Source organism: Bidens hawaiensis, unplaced genomic scaffold (genome assembly GCF_021521415.1).
Source record: "Bidens hawaiensis isolate Kalapana, Puna unplaced genomic scaffold, B.hawaiensis_p1.1 tig00012888_1, whole genome shotgun sequence".
Classification (NCBI taxonomy): Eukaryota; Viridiplantae; Streptophyta; class Magnoliopsida; order Asterales; family Asteraceae; genus Bidens; species Bidens hawaiensis.
The window spans coordinates 798,559-815,158 of NW_027492074.1; the positions used below are offsets into that span (position 1 = coordinate 798,559).

At 35.8% G+C, this 16,600-nt stretch overlaps 1 protein-coding gene across 1 annotated transcript; it reads left to right on the forward strand.

Annotated features, from left to right (window-relative positions):
• Positions 1–9,866: 9,866 nt before the first annotated feature.
• On the forward strand, positions 9,867–16,276 carry LOC143542475 (protein STRICTOSIDINE SYNTHASE-LIKE 3-like). The gene is made up of 4 exons (XM_077035048.1): positions 9,867–10,201; positions 10,398–10,673; positions 15,449–15,616; positions 15,698–16,276. Exons 1-4 carry the CDS (start codon positions 9,873–9,875, stop codon positions 16,098–16,100), a joined length of 1,176 nt encoding a protein of 391 aa, XP_076891163.1. The 5' UTR covers positions 9,867–9,872; the 3' UTR covers positions 16,101–16,276.
• The last annotated feature ends 324 nt before the right edge of the window (positions 16,277–16,600 follow it).

The window sequence follows — 16,600 nt, forward strand, 5'->3', positions numbered from 1 at the left end:
TAACGGGTTTGCTAAAGGAGAAGTATTTTAGTTTGTTTTTGAGTTTGGTGGTGAAACAAGTAATGGAAAACAACTTATATATAGTTTTTGGGCTACAAAAACTGGTTCCAACGGCTATATTACCGTTGGAACTGGCTCTTTTGTTTCTCAAAAACCGGTTCCAACGGCTATATTACCGTTGAAACCGGTTCCAACGGCTAGTTTGACTTGTGTATGACTTTTTAAAAAAAACCCGCCGGAACCGGATTTTTCGGGTAGGAACCGAACCGGGTACAAATAGGAACCGGGTTGGAACCGATGGGGAAATACAAATAGGGGAACCGGGTATGATTTTCGGGTACAAAAATACCCAAACCGGGTATTGGGTCCATCGGGTAGGAACTGGAACCGGTTCCGGGTCGGTTCCATCGGGTAGGTTCCGGAACCGGCTTTTTTGTGCACGTCTAGGCTAGGTTGTATCGGGGTTTAGGACAATGGAGACCGGATTTTTCTCGAGTTTGCATGGGGTGAGTTTTTTGTGAAGTTGGAGGCTGGTTTGTGGTGGGATTGAGGTTGTGGCAGTAGGTGTTTGGGATAGAGGGAGAGTCTGGGTTGGGTTTGTTGGTGGATTTTGGATGATATTTAGGGGTAGGAGGGGGTAGTAGCTAGGGTGTTTGAAGGGTCCGGGTTAGGAGGTGGTGGGTTGGCGGGGTGAGGGTTGGGATCCGTTTGGAGTGGAGTGGTTTTTGTAGTAGGTTGGAAGGTATGACGAGTGAGAAAGGAGTCGCCAAGGAAGGAATAAGTGGTGGGAGAGGTGTTTGTGGGGTTAGTGAATGGGAACGAGGTTTCGTTGAATGTGACATGTTGGGAGACATGAACGCGACCGGTGACGGGGCCGTAGCACCGATACCCACGAAAATCGGCGGGGTATCCAAGGAAGATGCAATGGACCTATCTTGGGGCAAGTTTATGAGGTTGAGTGGCGGAGAGATTTGGGTAGCACTTGCACCCGAATACACGTAGGTGGTCATAAGTCGGGTGGTGAAGGTAGAGAGAAAAAACGGGAGGTTGAAAATGGAGACGTCTAGAGGGTAAGATATTGTGAAGGTAAGTGGCCGTGTGTAACGCTTCGACCCAAAAAGCAGAAGGAAGGTGGGCATGAATGAGAAGCGCACGAATGATGTCATTTAGGCGGCGTATCATGCGCTCGGATTTTTCATTTTGTTACGAGGTTTGAGGGCAAGATAAGTGAAACATGAGACCATTTGACTGGGAAAATTGTTTAAAGGCATGGTTATCAAATTCCCCCCCAAGGTCACATTGAATGTTTTTATCAATGTAATAAATTGTGTTTGGATAAGTTTATGAAATTTGCAAAAAGTAGGAAAAGTGTCGGATTTATATTTAAGCAGATAAACCCAAACATATTGTGTGTAATTGTCGATCAAAACCATATAGTATTTATAACCAGAATTACTTAGGACAAGTGAAGTCCATAAGTCACAATGTATAATGTCAAAAGGAGGAAAAGTAATGGAAATTGAATTATGAAAAGGTAACCGTTTACTATTCAAAATATGATAGGAGGAGCAAAAGACTTTATAGTCTTATTACAATTAATAGTAAGAAAATGACTAAGATAATCTAGCATGCTCGCGCCCGGATGTCCAAGGCTATCATGCCAGGGGGTAGTACTTGAGGAAGACAGCAAAGCAAAGGCCGGGGGGTGAACGGATAGAGGTCACCGGTGCTATTGTGTCGAGAAAGGTGGCGTCCATCCTTGAGGTCCTTTAAAGTAAAACCAAAAGGGTCAAATTCAACAGAAACTTGATTGTCAATAGTAAACTTACGAACAGATAAAAGGTCTTTAATAACTTGGGGTGAGTGAATGATTTGGTTTAGTTGGTAGGTTTTATTCGGTAAGGTATAAAAGTCGTTGCCGGAGCCATTGATTAATACGCGTTGGCCATTACCAACAAAGATAAGATTAGAAGAAAAAGACAAAGGGGAAGAAATTTTACCCGAATCAGAAGTTAGATGAGAGGAGGCGGGGGTGTCCTTGTACCAGTACGGGTCTCGAGATTTCAATTGCATGTTCCTTAGAGCCGCACTGATGTCACTTGGACTAAGGCCATTAAATATCGGCGCAGGGGCATGTTGCGGTGGACCGGCAAAGTGGGCTTGGGGCGGTTTTTGTTGGTAGTGGGCTGTGTGTTGGCTAAACTGGGTAGGAGAGGCTGGTGGGTAAGGTGCGGACGGGTAAGGAGTGTGATGTACATAAAATTATACATCTTTTCGGCATCAAATAATCTCTAAAAACTGCAATTTCTATTAAATAACATAGCACAAAAGGCTACTTATCATAATAAAATGTAATTTCAGGTGAAACCAAGCCTCAAACGAAGAAACAAGCGAAAAGACGAAGAAAAACGAAAGAAAACACAAGAAAAACAAGAAACACGCTCCCATGCCTCAAGAAACACGCCCCCATGCTTCTGAACACCAGAAAAGACAAAAAAAACTACAAAAAAGGACAAAAACTGGGAACAAAAGCATGTGGTCGTGCCTCTCAACCACGGGGCCGTGGTCGTCTACAAGAAAAGACAAAAATGAATTTGGCACATGTCATAAAACTGCACAGGGGCGTGCCTACGTAAGCACGGGGCCGTGTCTCTCACTCCAGATTGCCTATAAATAGTGGTTCATGTTGCACTCATTTGATGTACCTTGAAAAGAGTTCTATTCTGTTTTCACTTATAAAAACACACACTAACACTCATATTGAAGATCTAGTGAAGAGTTTGAAGACTTGGAGGTCATTACCATCAACCATCATCATCGTCATTAAAAAGGAAGATTCATCTACATTTAGTTAGATTGTTATAGTTTAATCATGTGTTTGTTATCATCATCCATCCTAATGTTAATCACCATGCTCATTATGAGCTAAACTCCATTTATCATCTAAAATCTATGAAGAATCTTTGTTTTACTTGATGATTATTTAAAGCATGTGGTGTAGTCTAGTAAAGTACATGGTTATCTTACAATTATCTTTTGATGAGAAATGTTTCACCATCTTAAAATACTAATTCAAAGTTGGTGGTTGTCAATTATATTGGCAATCCTTCATGATCTATTCATGTTCTTGAAAGATAGAAATACTTTGATACATTATCGGAACATGGATCCTTATATTGTACTTAGAAATGATGAGATATAAGTTATGATGTATTTTTCTAAGTCTTGATAATCCGAAAATGGCTTTGCTTAGGATATCATGCTAGTTACAGAAATCATATGTTAACGGAATGTGTAATTATAACCAACATAAATCAACCAAGGGGAGGTTGTGTGACTAAACTACAACCACCCAAAGTTGTTAGAATTGGTATTTGAGAAATCGAAGTCAATCCTAATCTTTCTACTTTACGAAACTACTTGCTAACTTAAATTGACATCATTGAGGTGGCATGACATTAGGAAAGGGTGGACGTTAAAATGCGCATGTTACCTCCTTAGTGCCAAAGATGCTCACTTAAGGCTTAAGGAGCTATCTATCACATATTGCTACGGCAAGTTTACCACATGCTTGAATATTAATTATCAATGTTAAAATGGAGTGGATTCTTGATCTTAGATGGTAACCTTCACGTAATTGAACTACTCATTTAGAATCTCTCGTCTTGGTCACCTATTGTCAGACCCTCAAATTCCACTAACGGAGTTTTACCGTCAGAGGGTGTGAACTAACAGGATCGGAATCATTAGTTATAATCAAACCATAAAAACGTTTAAATGAAATTAAGTGCGGAAGCGTAAAAACCAAAAGACAAAAGTTGCGTCACGCAGGACGACTTAAAAACCCAAGTAATAATAGTTAAAAACATGTTTGCATATCAGAATGTTCAAAAACCATGCATGATCCTATACCGCGCGCACGCCTCGGCTACCTGAGAATAACATACTAAAAGTGTCAACACAAAGTTGGTGAGTTCACAAGTTTATATAAAATAAAGCGTTTAGCGTTTGCGTTCAGCGTTTTGCGTTAAGCGTTTTGCGTTAAGCGTTTTGCGTTACCAGATAGTGTTAAATCAATTATATATCGATAGGTAGCTAGCCTATACAACAAGTATTACTAAGTGTTCGACACCGAAGCTGACTGTTTATCAAGTGCCTTGTCACCAGGTCATCCAGACCATGGTACGTGTTAGCCAAAATTACACCGCTCGACCTCCAGTCGAGTTTAGCGTTGGGTGGGGTTTGTCAAACCCAGTAGTACTACTCAACAGTGACTCGCTATTCCAAATATTAACCGGTTCGATGTGTAGGACTTCAAATGTTTCGTTTGCCACTTAGCCTTTACAAGTGATATATAATTTACTAACAAAATCTTAAATGCGTTTATCAGAGTATGTTATCTCCCCCAAGTGAAAAGCGTTTAAAACAGTTTAAAAGGGGTAAGTGAAACTCACTGTTTGCGAAGAATTCCCAAAAATAAATCACCAAAGGATGCGCGTCACAGAAAAACTCTCTCTAGCGTTCTAAAACAACAAAGAGATTTTTCTAACTGTCGGAACTATTATCGAGTCTCTAGACTCGGCACATAATACCTATGCACACAATATGTTTCGTGTTTCGTTTGTGAATCGTGTGTGACTTTAACAAGTACATTTGTGATACACTACATGTGTGAGCAATTATTTACGTGTCATGTATTAATAATGTACATCACTAGCAATTACTCCCCGTGAGGGCAATTTGGTCAACACATAACAATTAACTAGCAATTATTCCCCGCAAGGGCAATTTGATCAAAACACGACAATTAATTAGAAATCATTCCCCTCAAGGGCAATTTGGTCAAAACACGACAATTAATTAGCAATCATTCCCTTCAAGGGCAATTTGGTCAAAACACGACAATTAATTAGCAAATACCATGTTTCATGCAACTTTTACAAAATTCAGCAACTAGTTTCTTAACGACAGAATTCAACTTGTAAAACTAGTCTATTCCACCGATCATAGCATCTCAATTAATTTACCAAAAATCATCACAAAAGCATATATGTATTAGGTTTCCAGAACATATTTTATTTTATTTTATTTTTATTCCACATATATTTCTCACAATGATCGATTTACCACAGCAAACTCACAACAGTCAAATTTATGCGCAACAGAATGTTATTTAAAATTTCCCGTTAAATGAAAAATCCAACAAGTGCAAGACCACTTGGGTTAGGTTCCTAACTCAACAAGTCAACTTCCAGAAGTGGAACCAACCCAATTGGTCTCGTAGTTCATGAGATATAACATTTACAAAACAACCTAACAGCAGGTCTAACAACTCAGCTTTGCACAACGTTTTTGTAAAATCATAAAGGTTAACTTATACATGTCCAAAAATTGAAAATTTATATTCTCTATAAACTAGACTCAACCTAGTTTACTGTAGTATCAATAATCTCAACCAATTTTCACATTTACACCCAGATACAGTCAATTGAACATCAACAACACAATCTGTCCAGAAACTGTTTGCAACAAAACTCAACATATTAACCATCTATGGATCATAATCCGTTCATATAACACTCTAAACACCATAACCACTATCCATGCATATCAATTACACTATACATACATGGTTAGGGTTTTATTTGATCTCAAAATCAAAGACACAACAATTAACATGTAACAATATCAATTCTAGTTATCAAATCATCATCAATAGACCATCAAATCAAACAAAATCATATGAACACAATAACATATAGAAATCGGACCTAGGGTTTATAATTAACCCATTGAAAATCGAAAATTAAGCATAGAGGATGCATAGGATAGTTGTTTATACCTTCCTAGCACCTTAATCTTCAATCAAAAGCTTGAAAGATTGCTTGTATGTGTGTGTGTGAATGGCGATCGCAAGAGAGGGGGAGGGGGGGCTGGCCGATCGTTCTAGTGAGGGAAAGAGGGAGATTAGGGTTTTAGGTTTATTATTATTAATAATAATAACATGTTACATCTAGGTCCCTCCACTTTCAAATGTTACTTTTCTAACTTAATTAACTAGTTCTAGCACATTGAGTTAACGTTTATAACAATGTTATCACATAACACATAAGTCTAACACATAATCATCACATAATTATTGTTTTGACGTTTTTCGTTTTTTCACCAATCGTTTGCGTCAACTCGTTTGCGTTTCGGTGCAAATCCCGAAAGACTACACATGTAGTAAGTGTTAAGCGTCATTTAAACCCTAGTTTAAATGTAATGAGGTGTGCGTTATAGATTCAGTAATCTTTAAGTTTGAATTGACGGAGTTGAGATAACGGAGTTAACCTGAAATTGACGATTGTCGCACCTATATATTATATATATGTATTTATATTTTATAAAAAGTTCGAAAATTAACCCCAAAATGATGAAAACCTCCGATTAAAGTAAAACAACGATTTATCAATAGAAACATTTGTGTCCACGGATCGATACTTGGTTCTTACCAATACTATTCTACATATACGATAGGTACACTTGCCTATTTTGTGTGTATTTAGTCTTTGTAGAAATCACTTTTATAAATTTAAAACATGATCTTGTACAAAAGCAAATTATCCCAATTATCATATTTTATACCACACGCACGCACCTCATCAGAGTGGGTGGGGTAGAACCGTAGGTGGTGTTATGGTATGGTTATAGGATAGGTGGATTGAAGATTGGGTTGGGCTGTTGGTTCTGGTATGGTGTAGTGGGCCGATAGGTTGTATAGTTGGGCTGAAAAGGATTTGGTGTGGAGGGTGCACAGAAGAGCCTTGACCATTGTTGTTGTTGTTTCTGCCCCAGCGCCCCCGGTTGCCTCGACATCCTCGACCCATTCGATAGTTGAAGTTCAGGTCATAATTGTTGCCGCGATAATTGCTCCCTGGGTAGGTTTTTCCGAAACCCGAATTAGATTACGTCGGGTCCGGTTTGCTTTGACCGTGGGCAGTATATAAAATGGAGTCACCATGAGTACTAGCAGAGAGCTCGTTTCTAGCCGATAGTCTACGCATCTCCAAGTCAATGATGGTGCGGGCTTCATTCCACGATAGTGTTCCCGAATTAATTATCGTACCAATGGTGTCGAGTTCTTTGGGAAGACCGTTAAAATGAGAGAGGATTCGTCCACCGGTTTGCTGACGTCCGCAAGTTGTCAGCTAATGTCTTTAAGCTTCTGACAGTAAGAATCCATTGACGCGCAATCTTTGAGAGTAGTGTGAGTGAACTCGTGGAGAAGAGTCGCCGCACGAGTCTTCTTGTTGCTTAAGAAGACATCTTCGATCTGGGTCCAGGCTTCTCGTGCCGGGATATTGTTTTCAAGAACACGATCAAGGATGTCATCAGATATGGTACTGAAAATCCATTGAAGGATGAGTGCATCTAGCTCCTATCATTCAGCATATGTGGGATCAGTGATGTCGGGAGGTGGCGTGCCATCGATATGGTGAAGAACTTTGTAGGCTTTAAGGTGGAGTTTAAAAAGTTTCGCCCATGATGAATAGGTTGTGGTTTTTCCATCTAGGGTACGCATTTTTGTTTGGATATTGGTGACACTGTAGGCTGGGTGAATTGATGGTTTGTTTTGGGTGTCAGTTTTTCTACCGGAGGATAACGAGTCATCTCCATCTTTTCCAGCCATGGCAGCGGTGGTGGGAATTTTTAATTTTTTTTTGGTGGTTTAACCTATGCTACTATGAAAGTAATCAATATTCCTTGCATTCAAAAGAAGAGATTACAACCAATAATTATAATAGTTGCCTAACAACCTAGGCACTATTTTTGAAGACTAAATCAAGATATAATTAATAATATATAGTACTGAAATATATGTTACTAATAGTAATATCCATAATGCGTTGTAACAATCGGATGTACATGCCGGTTCTAATAAAAATATTTAGTAATACAATATAACACGTTACTCATCTTATCAATGTAATTAGTTCTAATTTATGTTCAAATTAGCAATATAAGATATTAACAACGATGGATTGAGATTTTTTTTCCAATGTCACTACTTTAAGATGCCACAATTCATAGAACCGGTCAACCGAACATAAAATACTTCAGGTCGATTTGACAATTTTGGTTCAAGTGGGGTTCCTAGACAGTTCGAAGGTTTGAGTCGGGTTCTTGGACAGATCGACGGTTCAAGTTACGTTCAATTAGAGAAATCAGCTAAAATTTTCATACTTTTAGGTCCAGCTATTCAAGTTTCACCTAAAGTCCTAAAACTTGAAATCACCTAAAATGTTTAGGTTTCTATCTTTGTATCTTTTTTTATTTGATTCAAAAAATTTATGACATCTTAAAATTCATGTAAAATTATCATTTATTTACAAGTACAACATTTGCATGTCATTAAATTTACATGATGTTACATATATATTATGTTTTTAAATATGTTTTACCTTGTGTAACATGGGTACTATCCTAACTTATGTTTAAAGTGTGTGTTTGTTTAATATGATAGTAAAAAAATATAATGATTTTGATGATCAGCTTGTTGCATTTTTTTTAAAGCATCTGGATTTTTAAAATTGTGGTTATAAAGTTAGGTTAAATGTTATAATTTTCTAAAATGTTTTCTTGTGAAATTTTATGATTGTTTATATTTATACAGTAATTGTTACACTCACACATTTTGTTTTTAGTTTTACATAATCCTCTAGATATTAATGTTAACATAAACTCATTATGACATACATTAACATTTTAGTTTAATACTAAATAAGGTTGCATGGTTTGTTTGTTTTTTTCAGGTTTTAAAGCAAAATGCTTTTGTTTTTGGACGGAAATTTTTGAAGTTCATGCTGGGATAATACGATTTTAACATTTTCATGACTTTGCTAATGTTGACAAGGTTGTGTAACTATTAGCTTTTTATGTAGACAAGCTTACTCTTTAATATTTTGGTTAGGCCATCCTAATGTTAATATTTGTTTTCTCTAATGTTTATTTATTTAATTTTATGGTTGTATATATTAATTTTGTTATTTATCTGTTTTGTGTGTAACACGGGTACTATCTTAGTTTATCTATAATATTAACAAACAGCAATGAACAATACTCAACTAATAATTCTAGTTCCTAGACTAATAATAATTAAACCCTGAATAAATTACACATAAAAAGTTATAAACAATCAAACAATACTACCATAAAATTGATGTTGCAATACACAATCAAACATGTCTGCAGGTTCATTTGAATAAATCATCCTCGATCAGCTGACTATGATTTCTAATTTTGCCATGTCTGATTGTGTATTAAAAATAGTCATCGCTCGTGTCGTCCCTGTTCTGTTTGATCAGTTGATGGTTTGACTCTTGAATTATGTTCAATTAGACAGCCTCCTCTCCTCTAATCCGTATTTTTTTCAAACTTTTTAGGTTGCTTTTAAAAAAAAACAAGGGTAATGGCCTTATAATTTTTTAAGTTTATGGAGAGGGTTTTTTTAAAACTAATATAGCCACTGTCCAAAAAACAATGATGTCACTCGAAAAACTAGTATATACATCACAATATAACGTGAAGAAAAGCCTATATTCCTGTGACTTTGGTCATACTACGCTAAATCCGCCCTTATGTTAATTCTTAGACTGTTTAAAATTTAAACCGATCATTACAACATTGTCTTTTAGTTTTTCAGTTTTATCCTAGTAATGTACAATATATGATCGTGCAGTTATTTCCCCATGAACATTCCAAGGATGGTAGCTGGAGTTTAAAGTAAAAGTTTGGTGCACAACGAATATATCATTTGGCAAGAAGCTTATTATAAGTATATAGCTAGCTACTTCCCCCTCATCAACTGCTTGCCTACTGCCTAAATCGCAATGAATTTAACTATGATTCTTGGCGGATGCATTCTCCTCGTAGCAGTTTACTGCGGACTGGACCCCTTTAGGTACAGTGCAATCGCTGATTTTCCCGACTTTGAGGCCATCAAAGTGGAACTGCCGCCGTGGTCTCAAATGCCCAAGGATAAGGACGCTCAAAATTTACTACAAAAGTCGGAGATTAGGTTCTTGAATCAAATCCAAGGACCCGAGAGCATTACTTTTGATCCGCAGGGACGTGGGCCGTATACTGGCCTCGCTGATGGTCGGGTTGTCTTCTGGAATGGGAACTCTTGGTCTGATTTTGCCTATACATCCCCAAATCGGTAATTTTTTTAGCGGCAGATTTTTTTATTAAAACGAAACCCCTAGTTCCCTACTAGCGAGAAACTAGTAAGAGTCCTACAAATAAAAACAAATGAAACACCCCGAACCACGAATTTCATCTCAAAAAAATATATATATATATATATATATATATTTCATCCAAATGAGCCTAAATTAATGTATTTGTTAATTCAGGTCAGAGATATGTGACCGAAAACCAACAATCGTTGGTTACTTTAAGACTGAGCATATATGTGGCAGGCCGCTGGGGTTGCGGTTTGACAAGAAGAGTGGTGATTTGTATATAGCTGATGCGTATTTTGGGTTGCTTAAGGTAGGGCCGGAAGGCGGTCTGGCGACGCCTCTAGTAACCGAGGTTGAAGGAGTTCCTCTAAAGTTCACAAATGATCTGGACATTGATGATGAGGGAAACGTATACTTTACAGATAGTAGCACAAAGTATCACCGAAGGTATTTGTTTAATTCATTTTGCATCTTCGTTTTTATCTAAATACACTAATGATATCTGGTGCAAAACAAGTTACACACATACAGGGTCGTCTTTGAGGCATGGCAGGGTAGTCGACGGTTATAGGCCCGACACCTCGCTAGGCCGGAAAAAAAAATTTCAAAAAAATTTATATGTATTTTTATTAAAAACATGTATATAATCAATGTTTCAACACAATTACATAACCACTATTTTGGTCTAATGGTAAAGGGTATGACATCTAGCCAAAAGGTTGTGGGTTCTAATCTTATTTGAAACAATTTTAAGCTTATTTTTATACAAAAGTTTTCTACACAACTTAAATCATAATCAAATAAGCTCATTTATAATTAAACTGTTTAAACTCAACAGAATGTTTCTTTTACTTAAGGTCTAAAAAAAAGTTCGCCTTTGACCCAAAAATTTTTTCGTCTTTTCGGAGCCGGCCATGCACACATATCTATAATATATATAAACGAAAACATAAAAATCCTATGTGTCGCGATGTGGTCGCTCTCCCTTTTTTTGGAGTCACCAGATTTGCTTGATTTTTAAATGAATGTTTCTCATGCATTTGACCCGAATTCACGGATATGGGTCTCATCAAACCCAGATATTTCTAAAACGGGTTATAACATCTCATTAAATTAAAAACTAATCTCACCAAATATTTGATATAAAAATCCTATAAAGTAGAGATATACTAAATATTAATATCCGATTTATTTAAAAAAAGATATATATTATTTATAATTAAAAAAACAATTTATAGCAAAAAACTTTAACGGGTATTTGGTCTCATCAAACCCATATAACTTTTAAACCGGGTTATAACATCTCATTTATTTGTGAAACAATTTATCATTAAACCATAAATATATTATTAACTTTCATACAATAAAAAAAATAAAAATTAAAAAAATAAATAAATATTGAAAACAAATAATATAAAACAACCCCCGTAATACGTGAGATAAAAACTAGTTCACTGATATAGTTAAGACTTAAGAGGTATCATTTTATAGTCATTTGGTTTTCTTGTCCAATTGTTCCCTACATATACAGAGAAAGAGAACGTACGTAGTATTGTAGTAACCCGACTTTTGCACCATCTAACTTTTACCCAAAGTTGACTTTTTTAAATAGCGGAAATCATTCCAGTCACTTTCTACGAAATGCTTAACGTTTTATTTACAAGAGAGATAGTTCACAAAACACAATTAAAGGACATCATGCAACCAGACAAATAGGTCTTGGACTCTTGGGTGAATCATGAGTATTACACACTTTAAATAAATGTAACGCTATATACATAGTAATAAAAAAATATATGTTTTAAGAAAAACAAAACAAAAAACCGTGTGCTATTGTACATGAAGAGGTATGTACCCGCCTCAACACCAAGCAAGGCGGGTCAACCCACAAGATAAAGACATTATGAAGGCACAAAGCCAAAACCCAGGCGCATCGCGCATACAAAACATGCTCAGGCATCATATGCTCGCGCATAACATATGCGCGCGGCGCATATCGCATGCTCTTGCACATCACATATGCTCGCGTGTCACATATGCGCGTGGCGCACCAGCGCGCGGCGCATATCACACGCTCGTGCATATCACACCTGCGCATGAAATATCTGCGCGTGAGAATAAAAAGAAGACTTCGCGCATCCTCAGGATGGGCGCATATCACACGTGCACATAATCAACCTCGTCCTTAACCAAATCAGGATCAGGGCAACCTTGATTGTGCACGTCAGACACTCTTCTAGAAGGCATCTTTTTAAGGAGTAAGAATATGCTGATGTTGACAGCTGCCAAATGAAAGGTCGACAACTCAGCGTGACACATGTGCTACCACATGATTTCAACCAACGAGAAAGCGCCAGGTGTCCCAGAGGACACGTGGCGCAGTGCGATTGGAGGAGGCCAACGAGGCTGAGCCCAGCCAGTGGAAACCCTAGCACTATAAATACAGCATCAACTCCACTTTGATGACACATTCATTCACACTCAATCATTGACAGTTACAAGCAGTGATATCACATTCAATCATATTGAATTATATTCACTCACAGTCAGTTACAGAAAAAACACACAGTCACACAATCAAGAGTATTCAGCGATTCAGCAATACTCTTGAGATTTCACTGACTCACACTTTATTATCTTCTCCACAAAGATACTGATTCTCACGCCGGAGGGTTACCCCAAAGAGGACCCCTCTGTCCCTTTCTGAGGGGTAAGTAACGGCGCTGTTCATTTTGTAGGTGGAAGAACACGGATTCAAAGGAACCATCGGTGAAACAGTTTAATCATACCCGAGGAAAGTAGATCTGCTACCAGTGAGTAGATCCACGTTTCTTCAGTACATGTTAAATAAAATATAATGAAATTTGTTTGCACAATATAGTATTTTAGAAATGAACTTGGACATGATAGTTATAAATTTTGTTAAAAGAATTTTAAAACACTTTTTTTCAATAGGGTATTAAACTTTTCTTTTGTAATTGATGATAAATGTTAATTCAGTTAAAGTGTATACTTAGTACTTTTAATATTCTTTAAGCACATTTAAGTTTATTAAAACTAAGAGCTAAAACTTCAATTTTTATAATACCACCTACTAAGTTTTACTATTTGACCTAGAATTGTCTCATATGTTCCATATCTATACTACTTAATAAATAAAGTCTTTTAAATGTCACATGTTATCACTATGTTGATCCTTACAAAAAAAAAATTTCCTCTCTCTCATAGTAAGTTCATTTCTCTTTTTAATATTTCATTTTCAAATTTAAATTATTCCATCCTAATTTAAAAGAATTAAAACCATCATAAGTATGTTAATTTGTTTAATATAAGATATATTGCATTAGTTATTAATATTTGATTTTTATAAGTAACCAATACGAAACGGGTGGGTATCTTTAACCGGTTAAAGTATCAAACATTGTTTATGTCAAAACAGTTTAAGATTAGAATGAGTTTTGGTTTACGAGTTAATTTAAAAAAGTAGTCATTTACAACTAAGTTTTGATATAAAAAATAACAAAGAAATAATATATGATTTATGAATTTTCTAACTTTTTATTTCCAAATTGCGTAATGTGTAATATTTTTACCGTATAATATATATGTGATACATTTTTTTTGTATTTCATATTATGTTTTTATTCAAAAAAAAATTATTTATTCTAACCTGTGTGCTACATGGATAACTAACATAGTGTTTTTTATATATTAGGTATAGATATGTTTATTAAAAATCCTTTTCTTGAATGACATTCACACCTTAAATATGTATCACACACGGGTTACCTTAGTGATCTCATACATTTTGTACATGACAACAGATCATCACTCTATACTTGTATTTTATTTTAACAGTTATTTGTACGTAAAAATAAAATTTATACTAGAATGTCAAAAAAAAAATCAGTTGCTATTGATTTTTTAAAGTTAAGAAACACATGCTATTAGAGAAGATCAAATTAAATTAAAATCAAATGAGTTAATAGAGTATATTAGTTACAGTATATGATCAGGTGAAACTGAAATTATAAAACATAATAATAATTAAATTACTGTTTATCGAATTCAAATTGTTATATTAAAATTCTACTCATCCCCAACTTGAGAAACAAAACATCCCAATCCCATTTGATTCACTTGGGGAATTCCAAACAAGTCAACTAGCATACTTATAATTTACATACAATGAATATCTAGTGACTTCTTCAAATTATCAGTCCCAGCCAAGTCAACACAAATCCTCACCAATTTTGACCAAGTCTTGATCTATTATGCTAGAACACTTGTTCATATCAGCCATTACTGGTTTTAACTCAGTTATAACAATTAATCAAACTTTAAACTTTCTGACCCTTTCACCTTTTTTAACACATAAAAAGTTTAAAATTGAGTTATATTAATCTGTAATAAAAAAATCAATCCAGAACCAATATCCTAGGAAATTTATACCAATGATGTTGACCAGTTTGGTCAACACATTGAGAAATTTCACAAAGTGGTTAAAATAATCTTTAACCATCAATTTGTTTTTCATAAATCCTTCGATCTAACATAAAGTTGCTTATGTTTTGTTTCAAAAACTGAGCGGTGATTATATTCTTGGAGAGCAATAATCAAAGTTAAAGGTTCAAACATCAATTAGAATGAAACTCTATTTTCAGTAACAATTGATCATTTTCCACTCAAAATCTCTAGCATGCAATTACTGGACAGCCAATGAATAGTTTAATTGCTCCAAACATGTTTGAAACTAATATTGAGTAAAATTACCTTAAAACATTAATTATTTGATCATATTTCATTAGAGATGATTGAGATCTCCATATATTATGTCTCTTCTACTCCATAATTAAAGGCCAAAAATGGTTCATAATTATTTAACGGTCCTGATTTGAACTCACCGAACACGTTAGCTATCATGTTCTATTTCGTGTAACTTTGATCTTGTAAAAGTAATGGACTATATTGTAACAGAATTGTGTAATTACAATGGAGAGGATACCTTCATATATAGTACATTAGAAACAAACTCATTCTTAATGGACTGCAAATATGCACTATATCATACTATAAATTTGATATATCATATTACAAATTTGATATTAGTATTACACATATGTAGTATGGAGTTTTTTAGTTCTATGACGAACAAAAAAAGTTTTCTCATTATCCCTCCCCGACTGTCGTATTGATTATGTATTAATATTGTTTATTTTCAGGAACTTTATGCAGGTAGCTTACTCAGGAGACGACAGTGGTAGACTTATGAAATACGATCCGGTCACAAAAAAGACAAGTGTTCTTGTCGGAAACCTCCAGTTACCTAATGGGGTGTCGTTAAGCAAGGATGGTTCTTTCTTCATATTCTGTGAGGGGTCTAAAGGCAGGTGAGCAATGAATTACACTTACGTATTTGCCATTTTCATTGTTTCATAAGAATCATAACATTAATTGTCCTTGTAATGTAGGTTAATAAAGTATTTTATTAAGGGGGAGAAAGCATGGACATCCGAAGTGTTTGCCATTTTACCCGGTTCACCTGACAACGTGAGGACAAATGAAAAGGGTGAGTTTTGGGTCGCGATTCACACGCGTCGGTCAATGTACACTCACATATGCAGCCTGTTCCCAAAATTCAGAACATTTTTGCTAAAACTACCAATCCCGATCAAGTATCATTACATGATGAGCCTTGGTGGCTGGCCTCATGGTTTGGTTATCAAGTTCAGCCCGGATGGGAAGATCGTACAGGTGTTGGAGGACGCACAAGGTAAAGTGGTAAGATCTGTGAGTGAAGTTGAGGATAGGGATGGGAAGTTATGGTTGGGGAGTGTGTTGATGTCGTTTATTGCGGTATACGATTTGGAATGAATACTATTTAGGTACATTTTGTTGTGTGTTTCACGTTCTGCGAATTGGGCACTGTTAGTGAAAGAGAATTGACTTGCACATCACGTATGAGGCACGTGTTTCATGCGAGTTCCATGTAGTCGTTTGAAGTTTAGAGTCGTTTGAATAAGCTTGAATATATGTGTCAAGCAAGTGGTGTCCTGGTTTTTAAGAATTCCTTTTTCATGTTTTATAAGAAGTTTAAAATGTTTTTTTTTCCTTTATCTTGTTTATGTAGTTATTTAAAGCAGCTGCATTCTTTAATAAATTCATCAGTTAAATTTTTGGTTTCATACCTTTTGTTGAATCTATTAGCTGGTATCAGGGCCTTATTTACGATCAACTGTAAGTGAAAGAGATAAGAAACTAGAGGAGGAATGAAACAAGGATCACCAAGTGAAGAATTATCACTATCAAGCCATTGAGAGGGTTACATCTTAACAAATCGTTGATAGAAGCTTCGCAATGACATTATGGGACTC